The 15,589-nt window shown below is 48.3% G+C and overlaps 2 protein-coding genes across 2 annotated transcripts in view; both read right to left on the bottom strand.

Annotated features, from left to right (window-relative positions):
* Positions 1–9,829, bottom strand: part of LOC132075624 (UDP-glucuronosyltransferase 1A1-like) — an 85,298-nt gene extending 75,469 nt beyond the window's left edge. Inside the window, exon 1 of the mRNA XM_059476213.1 lies at positions 8,941–9,829. Coding sequence (XP_059332196.1) covers positions 8,941–9,792 — 852 coding nt within the window. The 5' untranslated portion in view covers positions 9,793–9,829. The remainder of the gene's footprint in view (positions 1–8,940) is intronic.
* Positions 80–1,066, bottom strand: LOC132075425 (UDP-glucuronosyltransferase 1A1-like). The gene has a single exon (XM_059475839.1). The coding sequence runs from the start codon at positions 1,064–1,066 to the stop codon at positions 80–82; it is 987 nt and encodes a 328-aa protein (XP_059331822.1).
* Positions 9,830–15,589: the final 5,760 nt, after the last annotated feature.

Raw genomic sequence — 15,589 nt, forward strand, 5'->3', positions numbered from 1 at the left:
CAACTTGTGTCAGAGCCTCACCATCCTCACAGGGAAGAATTTCTTCCCAATATCCGGTCTAATCCTTTCCTCTGGCAGCTTAAAGCCACTGCCCTTGTGCCAACACCTCTGGTTCTTGAAAATAGTCTCCCTCCAAGACAGAGATAAGATTCATCCCTTCAAATACCTCACTTGGACCATGCAGGTGTGTGAGTGCCACAACCCCTTCCAGGTTGCAGCCACTGACCTGAGATAAGGGCTTCTTCTTCTCTCCACAGTGGATGCCTCCAATGAAAACCATGTTGGGCATGACAGGCATGGGATACTCAAAGACAAAGTCGATTCTCCTCAGCCAGATGGATCCGTGACTTAAAAGCTCCGTCGTTGTCATGGGTTTTTGGAGGAACTCTGAGGCCAGCTCCTCAAACTGAGAATAGGCAATATTGCAGATGAAGGACTCGGAAAGGGCAATCAGGAAGTTCTTGACCCTCTGGGAGAAAGTCATGTGGTCGGTGTTTTCTGAGAACCCCCGTGGGACGTAGGACGGCGGGTCCGGGCCCTGAGCCGCGCGAACCTCCAAGGCACACGGAACCATCCGCAGGAAGAAAACACTGGGGATGGAGAAGTGCAGGGCAATGATCTGCCCGCAGGGTGACGCAGGATCTGTGAGCAGGGCATCGAACTGACCCTCTCCAATGCTCTTCAACAGCTCCTGGTTGTGCAACAACGACTTGCACAAAGCATGAAAAAGGGCTCCGCTCTTCCGATAATCTTCCAAACGCTTCCAGAACCTCACCAGGAAAGACTCTTGGCTGAAAAGTCCTGCACTGAAGGAGCGTAACTGTTCTTCCATGTCTTCCTTTGTTAATAGCACTGGGTAGGTTTTCAGTTCATAGACATCTGAGGAATCGATCAGGATTTTGTTGTCTGGTGCGATGACCACGATTTGGTGCCCTCTCTTGCTCAGCTCCATCAGCACTTTTTTCATGCTGAGCCAGTGGCTGCCATCCATGGGGATCACCAGCAGCCTCCCAGCAGCGGCCGGGCTCAGGAGGCACAGGAAGGGCAGAAGCAGTGGCACCAACATGGTGTGAGCTGTGCAGAGTGGAAGCCTGGCAGCAGAGAGGCCAGGAGTGCTCTGCCAGCTTCTCTAGCCATGCTCCACCCTTGCCCTTCTGAGTCTCCTCCCATTTCAAGTCATCAGATCTTTGCACCAAGGTTACAGAAAGCAATCAATGATTAGGGAGCGTTCAAGGCAAGTTGGGACTTCAAAGGTTGCGTTGTGTGAGTCAAGAAAGGTGTGTCACTTTCATACACGCCAAGCTGAGGTGATTGGTTCCATGCCACTTTCTTCCCTCAGCAGGACCCCAGCTTTGTAGCACTTCCTGCCACCAGCCCACCATGCCCAAGGTCTCTGGTGTTACATTTTAGTTAAATGGTATGCCCCGTCTAACCCCTCGAAAATGTGTGGTTTATTCGAAGTATCATGGATCTGCAATCCCATTGGCCCAAGTCTTATTCTGCGCCCACTTTGAATCTCCCTGTTAAACTGTGCGAGGGAGACTACAGATACTCTCTTGGCCCTTTTCTCCCCAGGCTCTCCCTCTCTCCCCCTCCCTCCTCCTTCCCCCTTCCCCCTCAGGAACCTTCCTGCTCCCTGGGATGCGACCCCCAATAAACCCTCATCTAATGAGCACCCTCAGAAGCCGTGCGGAGTCTCCTTGCCTGCCTGCTCCTGCCAGCGAACCTACAGCTTAGGGGGCCCCGGGGAACTCACTGGGGATCCCCCTAAACAAACTACAACAATGGCTCCCAACGCGCGGCTCGACCACCGACAACCCTAAGAAGAAAACGGACCTCCATGGCCCCGCCGGCAAAGCGCAGAACCCCGCGGAACACCGCTTCAGCACCACCTCCGGCACAGCCGAGTGTCCGTGCCGGGCCGCATTCACGGCTCGGGGCGGCCCCTCCACCACCAGCCGAGCGGCCCGGCCCTGGCCCCAGCCCCGGCCCCGGCCCCGGCCCCGGCCCCGGCACCACTGCACAGAGGCCCCGCGAGTCACCGCGCCGCCATCCCAGCATCGCAGCTTTTAAGATCGCTGCCGGCAGCGCCGGCTCCCCCGCACCACGTGGCCGCCGTGTGGCTCCTCGGAGCCGCCACTGCTCCCCGGGGAGCCGCCGCGGTGGCGGCAGAGCCGGGCCCGCCGCTCGCGGCCCGGAGGCGGCAGGGGAGGGCCCCGCAGAGCCGTCGGGCGGCGCCGATCACCGAGCCCGACCGTGGACCACAACAGCGGCCAAAGAAGGAACCAAGGACCACCAGCGTCCGCGGGGGAGCCACCAGACGACCAAAAAGTAGTTTTCAGCTTTGCCAGAGCCCCGCACCCCCCAAAACTGCTTTCGTCAGTTGTGTGACCTCTTTCCTCAGTCCTACCCTCTCCTCCACTCGCTGCTCCTTCCCCCTAACTCCATCCCTAACCCGCCTTGCCCTAAACAAACCGCCGGGAGTCCACTCCGTCCTGCTGAGCCCGGCACAGCAGCCACACGGCTAAGCGTCAACAGAGCTACCGCCGTGTGTGCTGTGGCCGCATGGCCTGGAGATCCAACAGAGCCGCGACCTCCAGCCACACGGCACGGCACCATCTTCTCTTTCTCCTCCCCAAAATCCCTTTCTTCCCGCTTCTTCTCCCCCACGTTCCATCCCTTCCCTGCCTCTCATGAACCAACCCCCCCTCCAACTCCTAGTTCCCACCCTCTGCCTTCCAAATCCCACAAGGTAGGAGCTAGAATTGGAGAAGAAGCTTAGTAACCATAACCCAAGGTTAAAATAATTTTGTCATGCCAGTTTTAACAGCCTTGTATATTTCGTTGAATTGAAAATTCTACTTTATTGTCTCCTTCCCTCCTTCTCCTTCCTGCTTATTCCAAGAGCAGGATAATCCATCTCTGCAATCCATACCCCTTTTTCCCTTATTTTGGGTAGTTCACTGGGAGCAAACCACTCAAAGGGGCAGGGTACCCCAAAAAGGTTTTTCTTTCACAGAGTCCACAGCTCCCCGTAACCTCCCCAATTCCCAATCCCTATCCACTTGTTCTAGCTGAAAAGAGCTCATCACCTAGAACTTTTATCCTAAAACCCTCTCACCTTTTTATCATTCTGATCCAATACCTGTCTTCTGTCCATTTCCCTGCCGTCCCCATGAAGTAGTTTTTACAATTGTGCTTTTCTAGTTAAAGTATGTGTGCATATTACAAATTGTCCTGTTTTCAGTTTTAGAAAGCAGAGGCCTGTCAGGTCACAAGGGTAGAAACAAGGAGAAGCAGTTTTTGATTGTTTCTTTAAAAGTGAGTGTTCAGAGAGTATTGGACCACTGAATCAAAATTGCTGTTGGGTTTATGCTGTCCTTAGTAGGTTCTGACAGCAACTGATAACTTTAAATGGTGTCTGGGAAAGTATTTTGAGAGTTTTTGTGGTGAATGCTCCCTGAGTATAGCTGAAGCAAAAATTATTTTTTTCTTTTTGTTTTCCTTTTAACAACCTAAAACCAGGGGTCTTCTGGGTTAAACCAGTTGGAAGGTTAAAGCAGCAGTAAATCTCAGATCCAAGGATGAGAATCTGAGGCCATAAACCTGCCTATTCCCTGTCCCTGAGAGCGGGAGCAGAAGTCGGCGCCTCAGCCTAAAACTGTAGGCTGTCGTGGTCTGAAAAGCCAGTTGAAAAAGTTAGACACCATTGGGCCAGTCATGCTGAAAAGGCCAATCCCAAAACTCTCATATGAGCTTAGTGCCAAAGGCTGAAGCCCTTTAAGCATTCACCCATGCTTTAAATTTCTTTAAAATCTGCGATATGGACCCACATAACCCATTTATTACAATTAAATGCTCATTTTATCTTTGCTGCCTACCACCAAAAGCAAACATCAAGTCAATTAGCCTGTTAACATATAATTCTCACTTGTAATTGCATTTATTTTTATGCTGTGAAACTGTGCAATTACTGCTTGATTTTTTAAATTGTTAATTGACATATTTCCCTTTACCTTTTCTTTCTAACGAAAAAAGGATGAATAGTGGAGTTACGTTTTATTTTAATGGTATGCTCAGTCTCACCCCTCGAAAATGTGCGGTTTATTCCAAGACTGTGATCCTCCCATGAAGTATGATGTAGGTGCAATCCCACACGCCCAAGTCTTATTCTGCACCCATTTTGAATCTCCCCATTAAACTCTGGGGGGTGATGATAGATTCTCCCGGACTCTTTCTCCCTAGGCTATCCCTATCTCCCCCTTCTCCATCAGACACCATGCTGCTCCCGGGGATGGGACCCCCAATAAACCCTCATCTCATGAGCACCTTCAGAAGCCGTGTGGAGTCTCTTTGCCTGCCTGCAAAAGTACAAGCTTAGGGGGCCCCCAGGGACTCCCTGGGGATCCCCCAAACCAACTGCTACACTTAATGCAAACTTGCATTTTTTTAGAAGATAAGCAGCCAGCAGAAAATCTTTCCCCATCTATCCATAGAAATTTCAGAAAACCACTTATACTATATGGTATAAAACGAAGTTGCAAAAGAGCATTTCACCCTTGTACCCCAGATAACAGAGACCAGCAACGCCTCTCTAGTGCACAAACTCAGGAATTGCTCACGGCCACTGAGGGGTCAGTTCATGACCAGTGTTGGGTGAGCTTATGACCTCAACCCTGTGTCCAAGTCTTTCTTGGTTATAAATTGCTAGGGTTTAATGCTGCTGATAAACTCTCCTTAAAGCCTATAAAACCAGGAGAATATGAGAAACAATTTCCTTCTCCAGGGCAATCTGGGCTTGAAAATCCTGCTGGATTTTTTTTTCCCCATGCAGTTTCTGCAGGTTCCTTCACAAGCATGGTGGGAAATCTTGGACTTGGATGAGAACCTGCCCTCCAAATGGAGCAGCAGTTCCATCACCCATGCTGATCCCATCTTGGTCATTTAGAGTATGGATTAACTTCATGGGAATTTTCAGACAGCTCAGAGCAAGGAGATGCACAGAAGACAGGCGGTAACCTCAGACAAGGCTGCCAAATAAACACTGGGAAGTTGGTCCACAAAAGCCCAAACGGAAAGTTACAGGAGATATCCATACCCAGGACAGCTTAAAACCTCATTCAATAATCTAGAACAGAAGGAAAGGTTGGAACTGGAGGAGGATTTCTTTTGGGGCTTAAATATTGACACCTTGACAATACAGGCACATAGAAAGGAATCAATCTAGTGGATGGCTGAGGTAGAAAATAAACAAACTCTCCATTCCTATAACCTTCACTGTGGATGAAAGGAGAGGGGATAAATGGACAGCGCACGAGACAGCTGAGAGAGGAGGACAGCAAAGTTCTTCAGGTCAACAAAATGGACTCTCATTTGCATAAAAGCTACATGTCACTTAAATTGTCCTAATTAAGTCTGATAAGGTTTGAGGTCTGGCAGGATGTGATATAATCTGAATGCTGGGCATTAGGAAATACCATTTCTGCACCATGCAGGATTTCAGTCTTTGAACACCAAGATGTTGTCAGCCAGGGTTTGATGTAAGGATGGGTATCACATCCCTTGCCCAGGGTGGCAGCGGGATGGAATGAGATAATCTTTAGGGTACCTTTCAACCCAAACCATTCTGCCATTCTATGATACATTTATACTTTGCATTTTTCCATATAAAAACAATATAAAATTTTGTACCTGAGAGAGTTTTTTCTTCTGAACACAGTTGATACCTCCAATAAAAGCCATGTTTGGCATCACTGGCCTTGGGAACTCAAAGACAAAATCATATCTCATCAGCCAGAAGGATCCACGGCTCAGGAGTTCGGTCACTGTCACTTTCTTTTTGAAAACCTCGTATGCAAGCTCTTCAAAATTATCATAGATGGGCTTACAGTAGAAGAGCTCCAGCAGATCGACCAGCATGTTCTTCACCCGCTGGGAAAAGGTCATGCTGTCTGAGTTATCCAAGAATAGCCTGGGGACATAGGAAGGAGGGCTTGGGCACTGGGTAGCAGCAGAATCCATTCCACAGGGAAAGCCCCGCAGGAAGTAGACGGAAGGAAGGGCAAGATACTCAGCCACCAGGGGCCCACACATCAGGATGGGATCTGTGAAAATCAAGTCGAATTTGCTCTCTTGCAGGTGCTGCATCAGCTCCTCGTTCTGCAGAAGGCTCTTACAGTTGGTGAAGAAGACCGAGGAGATTTCTATCGTGCTTTGATACGAGGTCAAAACAACATTCCAAACAGACTGTTCAAGAAAATGGGCATGAACAAAGGCCTTGAGCTTTTCCCCCAAGTATTCCTCTGTGTAAGGGATTGGATAGGCTTGGACTGTGTAATTCTGATGCTCCTCTGACTTCATATACAGACTGGTGGAGGGTACAAGCACAACAATCTCGTGTCCCTTTTGCTGCAGTTTCTCCACTACAGGGCGCATGCTGAGCCAGTGACTTCCATCCTGAGGTACCACCAGGATCTTTCCACCTTCAGCCAGGATTAAAGACAGCGTCAGGAGGAGAAGTATCCAGGTGCCTTGGTAAAAAAGAGCCATTTAGGTGGGAGCGATCCAGAGGGTTCTGCTCTGCTGGGATCCACGCAGTCCTTTATATGATGGTACATGCAGAGCAAGCAGGGAATTTATTGCCTGCAGAAATTAATATTTAACTTCCCAATATGGGTGTGATTAGCCTGTGATTTTGCCTGTGTTTGTGGAAAGGAAGGGAAGCTGTGTCCATACAGAAATGTTTGTACTTTCTGTTAATGTTTAAACTTCAAACTCATTGTAAGAACTAAGACGCTGTCAGCACTAAGATTGTGACACCACCAGCAGGGATAGCATGTTGCAAAAATAATCGTGGTTGAAACCATTGACCTGATAAATACATAGCAAGAAAATAATAAAAATACACTCAGCAGAATGGATGCAACTCCATTCCTGAGGGCTCGAGGCTGATGTTGAATTCCCAGCCTCTGGAAGCAGCACAACCTGCACCTCTTACAAAGATGTAACAGCCACCAGGATGCACCAGGCAATCCCAAATCTGAGGAGATTGATCCCCATTGGCTTTTTTCCTCCTGACACTACAGCAAAAAAGTGACCTAATGGAGGGGTTCAGGGCAAACAAAGGGAAAGGAGGCTGGCACAGGGACACAAAGAAAGAATATTGGTTACCGCTTGCTGTCTTGAAAATCCATGTCATGCATTGTAAGCAAGACAAAATCGAGAAGAAGGTTTGACACTTCCCACTAATGCCACTGCAGGAATGTGTTCCGTTTGTGCAAGTGAAAGAAATGGCAGAGCAAAACCTTTTGGAGGGTGCTAAGGAAGGAGTCCTTGTGAGGAGAAGCTGCCATCAGCACAATGTTTTCCTGCGCTATTTATAAATGGTGCTGGGACTCCCAGCATCCTCAGTCAGGACAAGCAAATCCTTACAGCCTGAGGCAAAGCCATTTGTCTCATGACACCCAAAGGGTGCTGCGACTGCCCTGAGTAGCTCCGCTCTGTCACTCTGGACATGGAGGAACAACCTTTAGACATGGAAAAGCAATTTCTGGAGAGGGCCAGTGCAAGAGAGATGGGAGATAGCACAGATTGAAAGCAGGACACTGAAGGGATTTACAAAGGATTGTCATTCAATGCAGGAAATCTGGATGCAAAGACTTCATTGCAACTGCTGTGGCAATAGCTGGCCAAATTCACTTGGAAGTGGCTGCTTGTGTATTTTTGAGTCTGGACTCAATTGGATTTTCTTATGGCAACAACAGTTGGTTGAATAAGTCCAATACCAGATTTGTCCAGGTATGGAACGTGTGATTTTCACCTAACAGGAGTCTGAAGACAGGCACTGGCAGGGATACGAGGGCAGGATGTCTCTACCCTTGTAGCAAAGTGATGAACTCTTTATGGCTCTGAGACCTTCGCGTATAAAAGTGAAGACTTATATTGTGGAACCAGCAAGAATTTGCCTCTTAAATCTCAAAGCAGCACCTACTCTCCTGAGCCCTGAGTTGCTAGAATATCTTAGATATAATTTTATCATAATATTCTAGTTAAGAGTATTATTCTTTGCCTTGTTTATCAAGTTTAGAGGGCTCTCCATCAGCCTGTCAAAAGAGCATCAAAGAAATCTGAAAATAAATGTGAAAGAGGAAAGAAAAATACCTGTCCAGCTCAAAGACATTGTGCAGAGATATTGTGTGACCACAATTGAGAAGTGATGGAGCAATTTCCTAGGAAAGTGATTTGTGTCCTGCTTTGTGCCTGGAAAAATTGTCCAGTATTACCATTTTAGAGATTACATGTTGACTACCACAATAGATTTAGATTTCTAGATTAGCTTTAAGACCCTGCAGAACAATTCTAGCAAAAGCAAATGTCAAGGAGGGTGTACGAAAAGTTATCTGCGCTCTGCATTCAAGTGTTTTTCACCCAATCCAGGACTGTAAGAATATTTCTTGCCATTTCAACATGACATTTATATTTCACCCCCACAAACAGGAGTAACCTAACACAGACAGCCAGTTTGGAAATGATTTCTCATGAAAATACAACTCAAGTGAATCAACTGATGCTGCTGAGCCTGGAGTTAAAAATAAAAGATGACTCGGGTTTCTGATCAGATAAAAGAAATAGATGTCAGATGCCATTCAAATGAAATCAAAACTGGATCTCGTTGGTTGTTAAGACACATTCACTGAGAACAGTAATTTCCACCTGACAGGGGAAGTCCCTTTCTTGTTTGGTTTGTTACAAAACCTTTTTTAGTTCAAGTAAGTCTCTATCAAGGTTCTTTGATTTCAGCATATGACAAACAATTACCCAAACTTGCATGAATTAAATCATTACCAGAAAATTTAAAAAATAACAATAGCAATAATCTTGCTGGAGCAACAGAATGACTTTTCATTGGGACACGTACAATTTTAGGCAAAGGAACATTACCTTAGGCAGTGGTTTCTTCTTCTCACAGTTGATCCCCCCTACAAAGACCATGTTGGGCATCACTGGCCTGACGTAGTCGAACACAAAGTCAAACCTCAGGATCCAAATGGCAGCGGAGTTCACCAGGTCCATCAGGGACACATCCCTCTGAAGAACTTCTGAGGAAAGCTTAAGCGCTTCTCCATAGAAACCATTGCAGTAATCAAGCTCCAGGAGGGAAATCAGGGCATTTTCCACCCTCTGGAAAAAAGTCATGTGGTCCGAGTTGAAGCTGAAGAGTCTCGGCACGTAGGACAGAGGGCTTGGGCTCTGTGGGGCTGCAAAGTGCAGGTTGCAAGGGAATCCCCTCATGAAGAAGACAAAGGGAAGAGAAAGATGGTGGGCCAGGATGGCCCCGCACATGAAGGCTGGATCCGTCAGGATGGCATCAAAGCCGCTTTGGTTGAGGAACCTCAGGGTCTCCTGGCTGTGGAACAGGTCCTTGCACTGCCCAAAGAAGGTGCTGAAAACATGCACCGAGGCATTGTACATGGCCAGGGCATTGAGGGGGAACGGCTTCGGTGTCAGGTGCACGGCAAGGTATTCCCGGAAGGAGTTATCCAGCTCTTCCAGGGTCTGGCTCACCGGGTACGTGACCACCTTGTAGGCCTGCGTGGTCTCCATCTGCCAGCTCACCTCAGGAACCAGCACCACCACCTCATGTCCTCTCTCACTCAGCTTCTCCACCACTTCCTGCATGCTCAGCCAGTGGCTTCCCACCATGGGCACCACCAGGAGCTTCCCTCCATCCGAGAGGCCAGGCAGGAGGAGGAGGAGGATGGAAATCCAGGCACAGCAAAGCCTCGAAGCCATGTTGCTGTGGTGCAGTAGGGGCCGTAGAAAAGATTTCTCCTGCAGGCTGTAGTCTGAAGATGCTTTGGAAAGCAACTGATGGCCGGAGTTGTTGAGCTCTGCTCTTTGATTGTCCTGTTGTTAATCATTCACTGCTTTGCATTGTGGGTAGTTTATTTTGCCTTTTCCCTCCTAACTTGGAAAGCCAAGATTTGGTGACCTCTTCAATGCTGAGTCACTGGAATTCTTCAATGTTCCATGAGTTCCTCAACGTACTACAGGGATCCCTCAGGACTCTTTACCTTTGTTGTGCCTTATGTCCCACCTTGGCCAGGACCCTGGGTGCAACCTTGGTGTGAGCAACTCCCAAACCCACAGGAACAAATGAAAAAGAGCCTCTCCAAGCTGGACACACAGATCCTCAAGTGATTCCTCCAGGGATGGAGCAGGAGACCCTCAGGACAAGGCTCAGGCCTCTTCTGAGCTGGCAGGAATCTCCTCCGTGCCAGGGACACCTCTAAGAGGTGCTGACAGGGGCTGGCCTCTCTCTGCACAGACCAAGCTCTCACTTTACAGAGTTCTTTCCCTGCCTGGCAGGTGGCCCCTGGCTGGCTGGAAACTCCTCCCCGCTGGGATTCAAACCAGCGCTAAATGAGTTTTAGCAACCTCTGGAGGCTCAGGTTTCAGACCTGACTCAGCAAAGGAGCAGCTTCAGCACAGATGTGATTTCCCCGGCCTCACAGCGGTGCCACTGATGGCAAAATTAAAAATGTTGCACCCCTGGATATTCAGAGGCACGCAGCCTCCATCCCTCAGGCACACAATTTCTCTCCTCTCCCTTCATGCCACGGTCAATGCACCACAATGTACTGCGTGGCCTCAAGCTTTTTCAGGGGAGGTTCAGTGTGGATATTTTTGTTTGTCTGTTATTTTATAATTTGTTCTTCTGTAGTAGTTTTTAAATAATCCTTGCTATAAGTTTGTAATGGTTAATTCCATGTAACGTATTTGGCTTCCCTGATGGTTCAGTCCTGAGTTGTTTACCCCAAGATTTTCCTGCCAAGTGCATGTCAATCTCCCTGTCTATCAAAGATAGCACACCCTTTTTGTTCTGGAATGTTCCCTGTCCTTCATCCCTTCCTCAAAGCAAGATTGGATTGTAATGTTGGCTCTTTCCCCTTGTTGACATTACCCATGAAGGTAATGCTTTCCTATTGGTAAAAGGTTATGCCCTCCCCTTATTCCCTCTCCTCCTCTAAAGCAGCTTTTTTCCCTCAGTTATTGTCACTTTTCCCTGACTCCTCTGTGGACATAAACCTTCCTGGAACTCACACAAGTGATCCCTCTCTATTCCTTCACCTCAGTCCCTTGTATTGGGTTGCTGCTGTGTCACCTGCATTCAGCAGCCTAAGGTAGGAAATGCTGGGTCATGATGACTGGACCTGCAAAGGCTCTCTCCCACCTCCAGACCCTTGCTATCTCTCTGTAAGACTGTAGGCCACTTTCCTTTCACCCTTGCTATTGGACAATTCCTAAAACTCCTGTACCCTATAGAAAGGGCTACTTTTGCCCATCTTGCAGAAGAGCTGTCCCTGAGAACCTTGGCAGAAGATTCAATAAGGACATCCCTGTGGAACCTCACACAGCCTTCTCCTCTCCCTGCATCTGCCCCAGGCACCTAGCAAGCAAAGAGCTGAAATCACAAAATGAGCTGGTAATCACTAGATATTACTTAAGCTTGCTATGATTGCTGTTGAGGAAGATGAAATAGGAGAGCCTTATAAATATGATTGTCTGGCAAAAGATTTTGAGAATATAGAAACTATAAGTGAGATTGAAATGAAAACAAGCTTTGAGATGCTTTAGTTACTGTACATCAATGGTGTGGCCAGCTGAAAGTAATCCCCTTTTGATGAAACAATACCCTCTGCTTGCATCCAAATCCAGGGGTCAGAGCAGACCCTACTAGCTTGGCAGAAGGGGTCCAAAGAGTAGTTTTTAGGGTTTAAAATGTAACACAGTATGATAATGAAATGATTCTCATAGGCTGTAGGTAATTGCTACAGGATTTGTACTGGATTGGTTAGTGAGAAATAGAATATTCAGCACAGAAGATTTATTGTATTGTAACGGGAACCTCACTCTCTTACATGTCTGCTGTCTTACGCTTTTGCTCTCTTACCCTTTTACACTCTTACCCTCTCATCCTCTCGGGCCTGCTCTGAGCTGTGGCTGGCAGCTCCCAGCAGGGCCCTGCACCCAGGCCCTTTGCAAATAAACCACAAGTTCCTGACCTGGCTTCAGAAATCTCTCTGTCTGTCCTGACCGTCCTACCCCCTGATGCTCCTACAGGTTGCCTGCAGCTAAGAGCTGCTTGGGAGTTCAGACAGGTGGACAGGCTGTGCCAAGCAGGACTGAGCTATCTGGATCCATTGCATCCTGCTGGGGAAACCCCAAAACCCGGCCACAGGTCGCATTAGGGGATGGCCTCTCCTGTGACAGCCCATCAGTCTCAGGGAGTGAGCTGGCCACAGAACACATTCCCTGTGAGCGCAGCCCACAGTTACAGGTATTAGGAAAGAAAAAAACTCCCTGGAAGAATGGTTAAGCAGTGGAATAATTTCCCAGGGAGGTGGTGGAGTCGCCATCTCTCAAGTGTCCTGGAGGAGCCTGGATGTGGCACTTGGGGTCGTGGCTTAGGGGTGACCATGGCAGTGCGGGCGAGCAACTGGGACTGGGTGATCCTGGAGGCCTTTTCCAAGCTGGATGGTTCTGTCAGCTGCAGGCTGGCCCATGCCAGGCTCAGAAATGATTAGGGAATACTCAGGAGGGAATTCTTAGGGTAGCTATAACACGCCGGCCAAGGCTGGAATAAATCCATGACTGGAGATCCCAAACTACCTCTTATAAATCCATGAAAAGAGTTCCCAAGCCCCTCCAATAAATCCATTGCAGGAGATGTCCAATTACTCTAATAAATCAGATCAGAGATGCCGAAACTGCTATAATAAATTTATGAAATGAGATCCCAATCCGTCTAATAAATTCATGACAATAGATGCCCAAGCCCCTCTAATGAACCCATGACAGGCAATCCCCAAACCCCTATCATAAATCCATTATTGGAGATCCCAAAATCCTTTAATAAATTCATGGCAGGAGATCCCAAACCCACCTACTATATCCATGAAAATAGAACCCCAAATCTCCAGAAAGAGATCACCAAACCCCTCTAAGAAACCCATGTATAGGGAGCCCCAAACCTCTCTAATAAATCTATGCCAGGAGATCCCAAAACATTTGCAGTAAAAGCATGGCAGGATATCCCAAATCCCTGTGATAAATGCATGACAGAAAACAGCAGTTTGAAAGAGGGAGCTGGTCTTTGTAGAATGCCAGCTTGGTTTGTGTTGGAAGGGACCTTAAAGCCCATCCCATTCCACTCTGTGGCATTGGTAGGGACACTTTCCACTATCCCAGCTCGCTCCAAGCCCTCATCGAGTGTGTCCTGGAACACTTCCAGGGATGGAGGTCCCACAGGTCGCCATGACTGCCCCTGCCCTCACGGCGGTGAAACTACAACTCCCGGCATGCCCCGCGCCGCCCCGCCCTCCCCGCGGGCCGCCGGTCCCGGCGTGCTTTGCGCCGCGCCACACAACAAATATGGCGGCGGCCGCGGGCCCGTGGCCGTAGGGCCGGGCTGGGCACCGTGAGTGGCGGCTGTGAGGGACCGGGGCATACCGGCACGGGGAGACCGCCGGGCTCGGGGGGCTCCTGGCTTGGCTTCATGGGATGGGTTTGGAGTCACCTGGCGTGGGTGTATTAGAGAGATTTGGGGTCTCCTGTAGCAGATTTATTAGAGGAGTTTGGGCTCTCCTGCCATGGATGTATTAGGGAGATTTGGGGTCTCTTGTTACAGACTTATTAGAGGGTTTGACATCCCCTGCCATGAGTTTGATAGAGAGGTTTGGGCTTTCCTGTCTTGGGTTTATTAGAGAGTTTTGGGAACTCCTGCAACGGTTTTACAAGGGGGATTTGGGATCGCCTCTCAGATTTATTAGAGGGGTTTGGGATCTCCTCCCATGGCTTCATTAGAAGGGTTTGGGAGCTCCTGCCATGGGTGTATTAGGGGGATTTGGGGTCTCCTGTCACAGATGTATTAGAGAGCTTTGGCATCTCCTGCCATGGGTTTATTAGAGAGTATTGGGAGCTCCTGGCATGGGTTTATTAAGGGGTTTGGGATTTCCTGCCTTGGATTTATAAGGGGGATTTGGGATCACCTCAGAATTATTAGAGGGGTTTGGGATCTCCTCCCTTGGCTTCATTAGAGGGGTTTGAGATCTCCTGTCACAGATTTATTAGAGAGGTTTGGGATCTCCTGCCATGGGCTTATTAGAGAGCTTTGGGAGCTCCTGGCTTGGGTTTATTGAAAAGGTTTGGGAAAACCTTCTATGGGTGTATAAGGGGGATTTGGGATCTCCTGTCATATTTGTTACTGGGGTTTGGTATCTCTTGCCATGGGTTTATTGAAAGGGTTTGGGATCTCCTGCCGTGGATTTATGAGGGGGATTTGGGATCGCCTCTCAGATTTATTAGAGGGGTTTGGGATCTTCTGCCATGCATGTATTAGGGGGATTTGGGGTCTCCTGTCACAGATTTGTTTGAGAGCTTTGGGATCTCCTGCCATGGGTTTATTGGAGGGTTTTGGGAACTCCTGCCATGCTTTTATAAGGGGGATTTGGGATCACCTCTCAGATTTATTAGAGGGGTTTGGGATCTCCTGCCGTGGGTTTATGAGGGGGATTTGGGATCACCTCTCAGATTTATTAGAGGGGTTTGGGATCTCCTCCCATGGCTTCATTAGAAGGGTTTGGGAGCTCCTGCCATGGGTGTATTAGGGGGATTTGGGGTCTCCTGTCACAGATTTATTAGAGGGGTTGGCATCCACTGCCCTGGGTTTATTAGAGAGGTTTGGGGGGTCTCTTGCCTTGGATTTATTAGAGTTTTGGGAACTCCTGGCATGGGTTTATAAGGGGGATTGGGATCTCCTGTCATATTTATTAGAGGGGTTTGGGATCTCTTGCCATGGGTTTATTGAAAGGTTTTGGGGTCTCCTGTCACAGATTTGTTGGAGGCATTTGGGATCTCCTGCCATGGATGTATTGAAAGGTTTTGGGATCTCCTGCCATGGGTTTATTGGAGGGTTTTGGGATCTCATGCCATGGGTTTGTGAGGGAGATTTGGGATCTCCTGTCACAGATTTTTACAGGGATTTGGGATCTCCTGCCATGGATTTATTAGAAGGTTTTTGGAACTCCTGCCATGGGTTTATTGGAGAGTTTTGGGATCCCCTGCCTTGGGTTTATTAGAGAGTTTTGGGAATTCCTGGCATGGGTTTATTAGCAGGCTTTGGGAACTCCTGCCACGGATGTATTAGGGGGATTTGGGATCTCCTGTCACAGAATTTTAGAGAGTTTTGGGATCTCCTGCTGTGGGTTTATTGGAGGGTTTTGGGAACTCCTGGCATGGGTTTTTTGGAGGGGTTTGGGCTCTGCTCTCATAGATTTGTTCGGGGGTTTGGGAATCTCATGGGTTAGTTGGAGGGATTTGTCAGGGAAGTATTAGAGAATTTAGGAATCTCCTCTCATGCATTTATTAGAGAGGTTCTGGGATCTCTTGCCATGGATTTATTCCAGGATTTTGACTTCTCCTGCCATGGATGCATGGCAGCCTGATGCCCTGTGCTCTGAGCTGTCCCTGGGCCACCCAGAATCTCTTCCAGCTGCTATTCCTGTGTGGCTTTTAAGGGAAGGAGGAT

This window comes from Ammospiza nelsoni, chromosome 7, assembly GCF_027579445.1.
Source record: "Ammospiza nelsoni isolate bAmmNel1 chromosome 7, bAmmNel1.pri, whole genome shotgun sequence".
NCBI classification, from domain to species: domain Eukaryota; kingdom Metazoa; phylum Chordata; class Aves; order Passeriformes; family Passerellidae; genus Ammospiza; species Ammospiza nelsoni.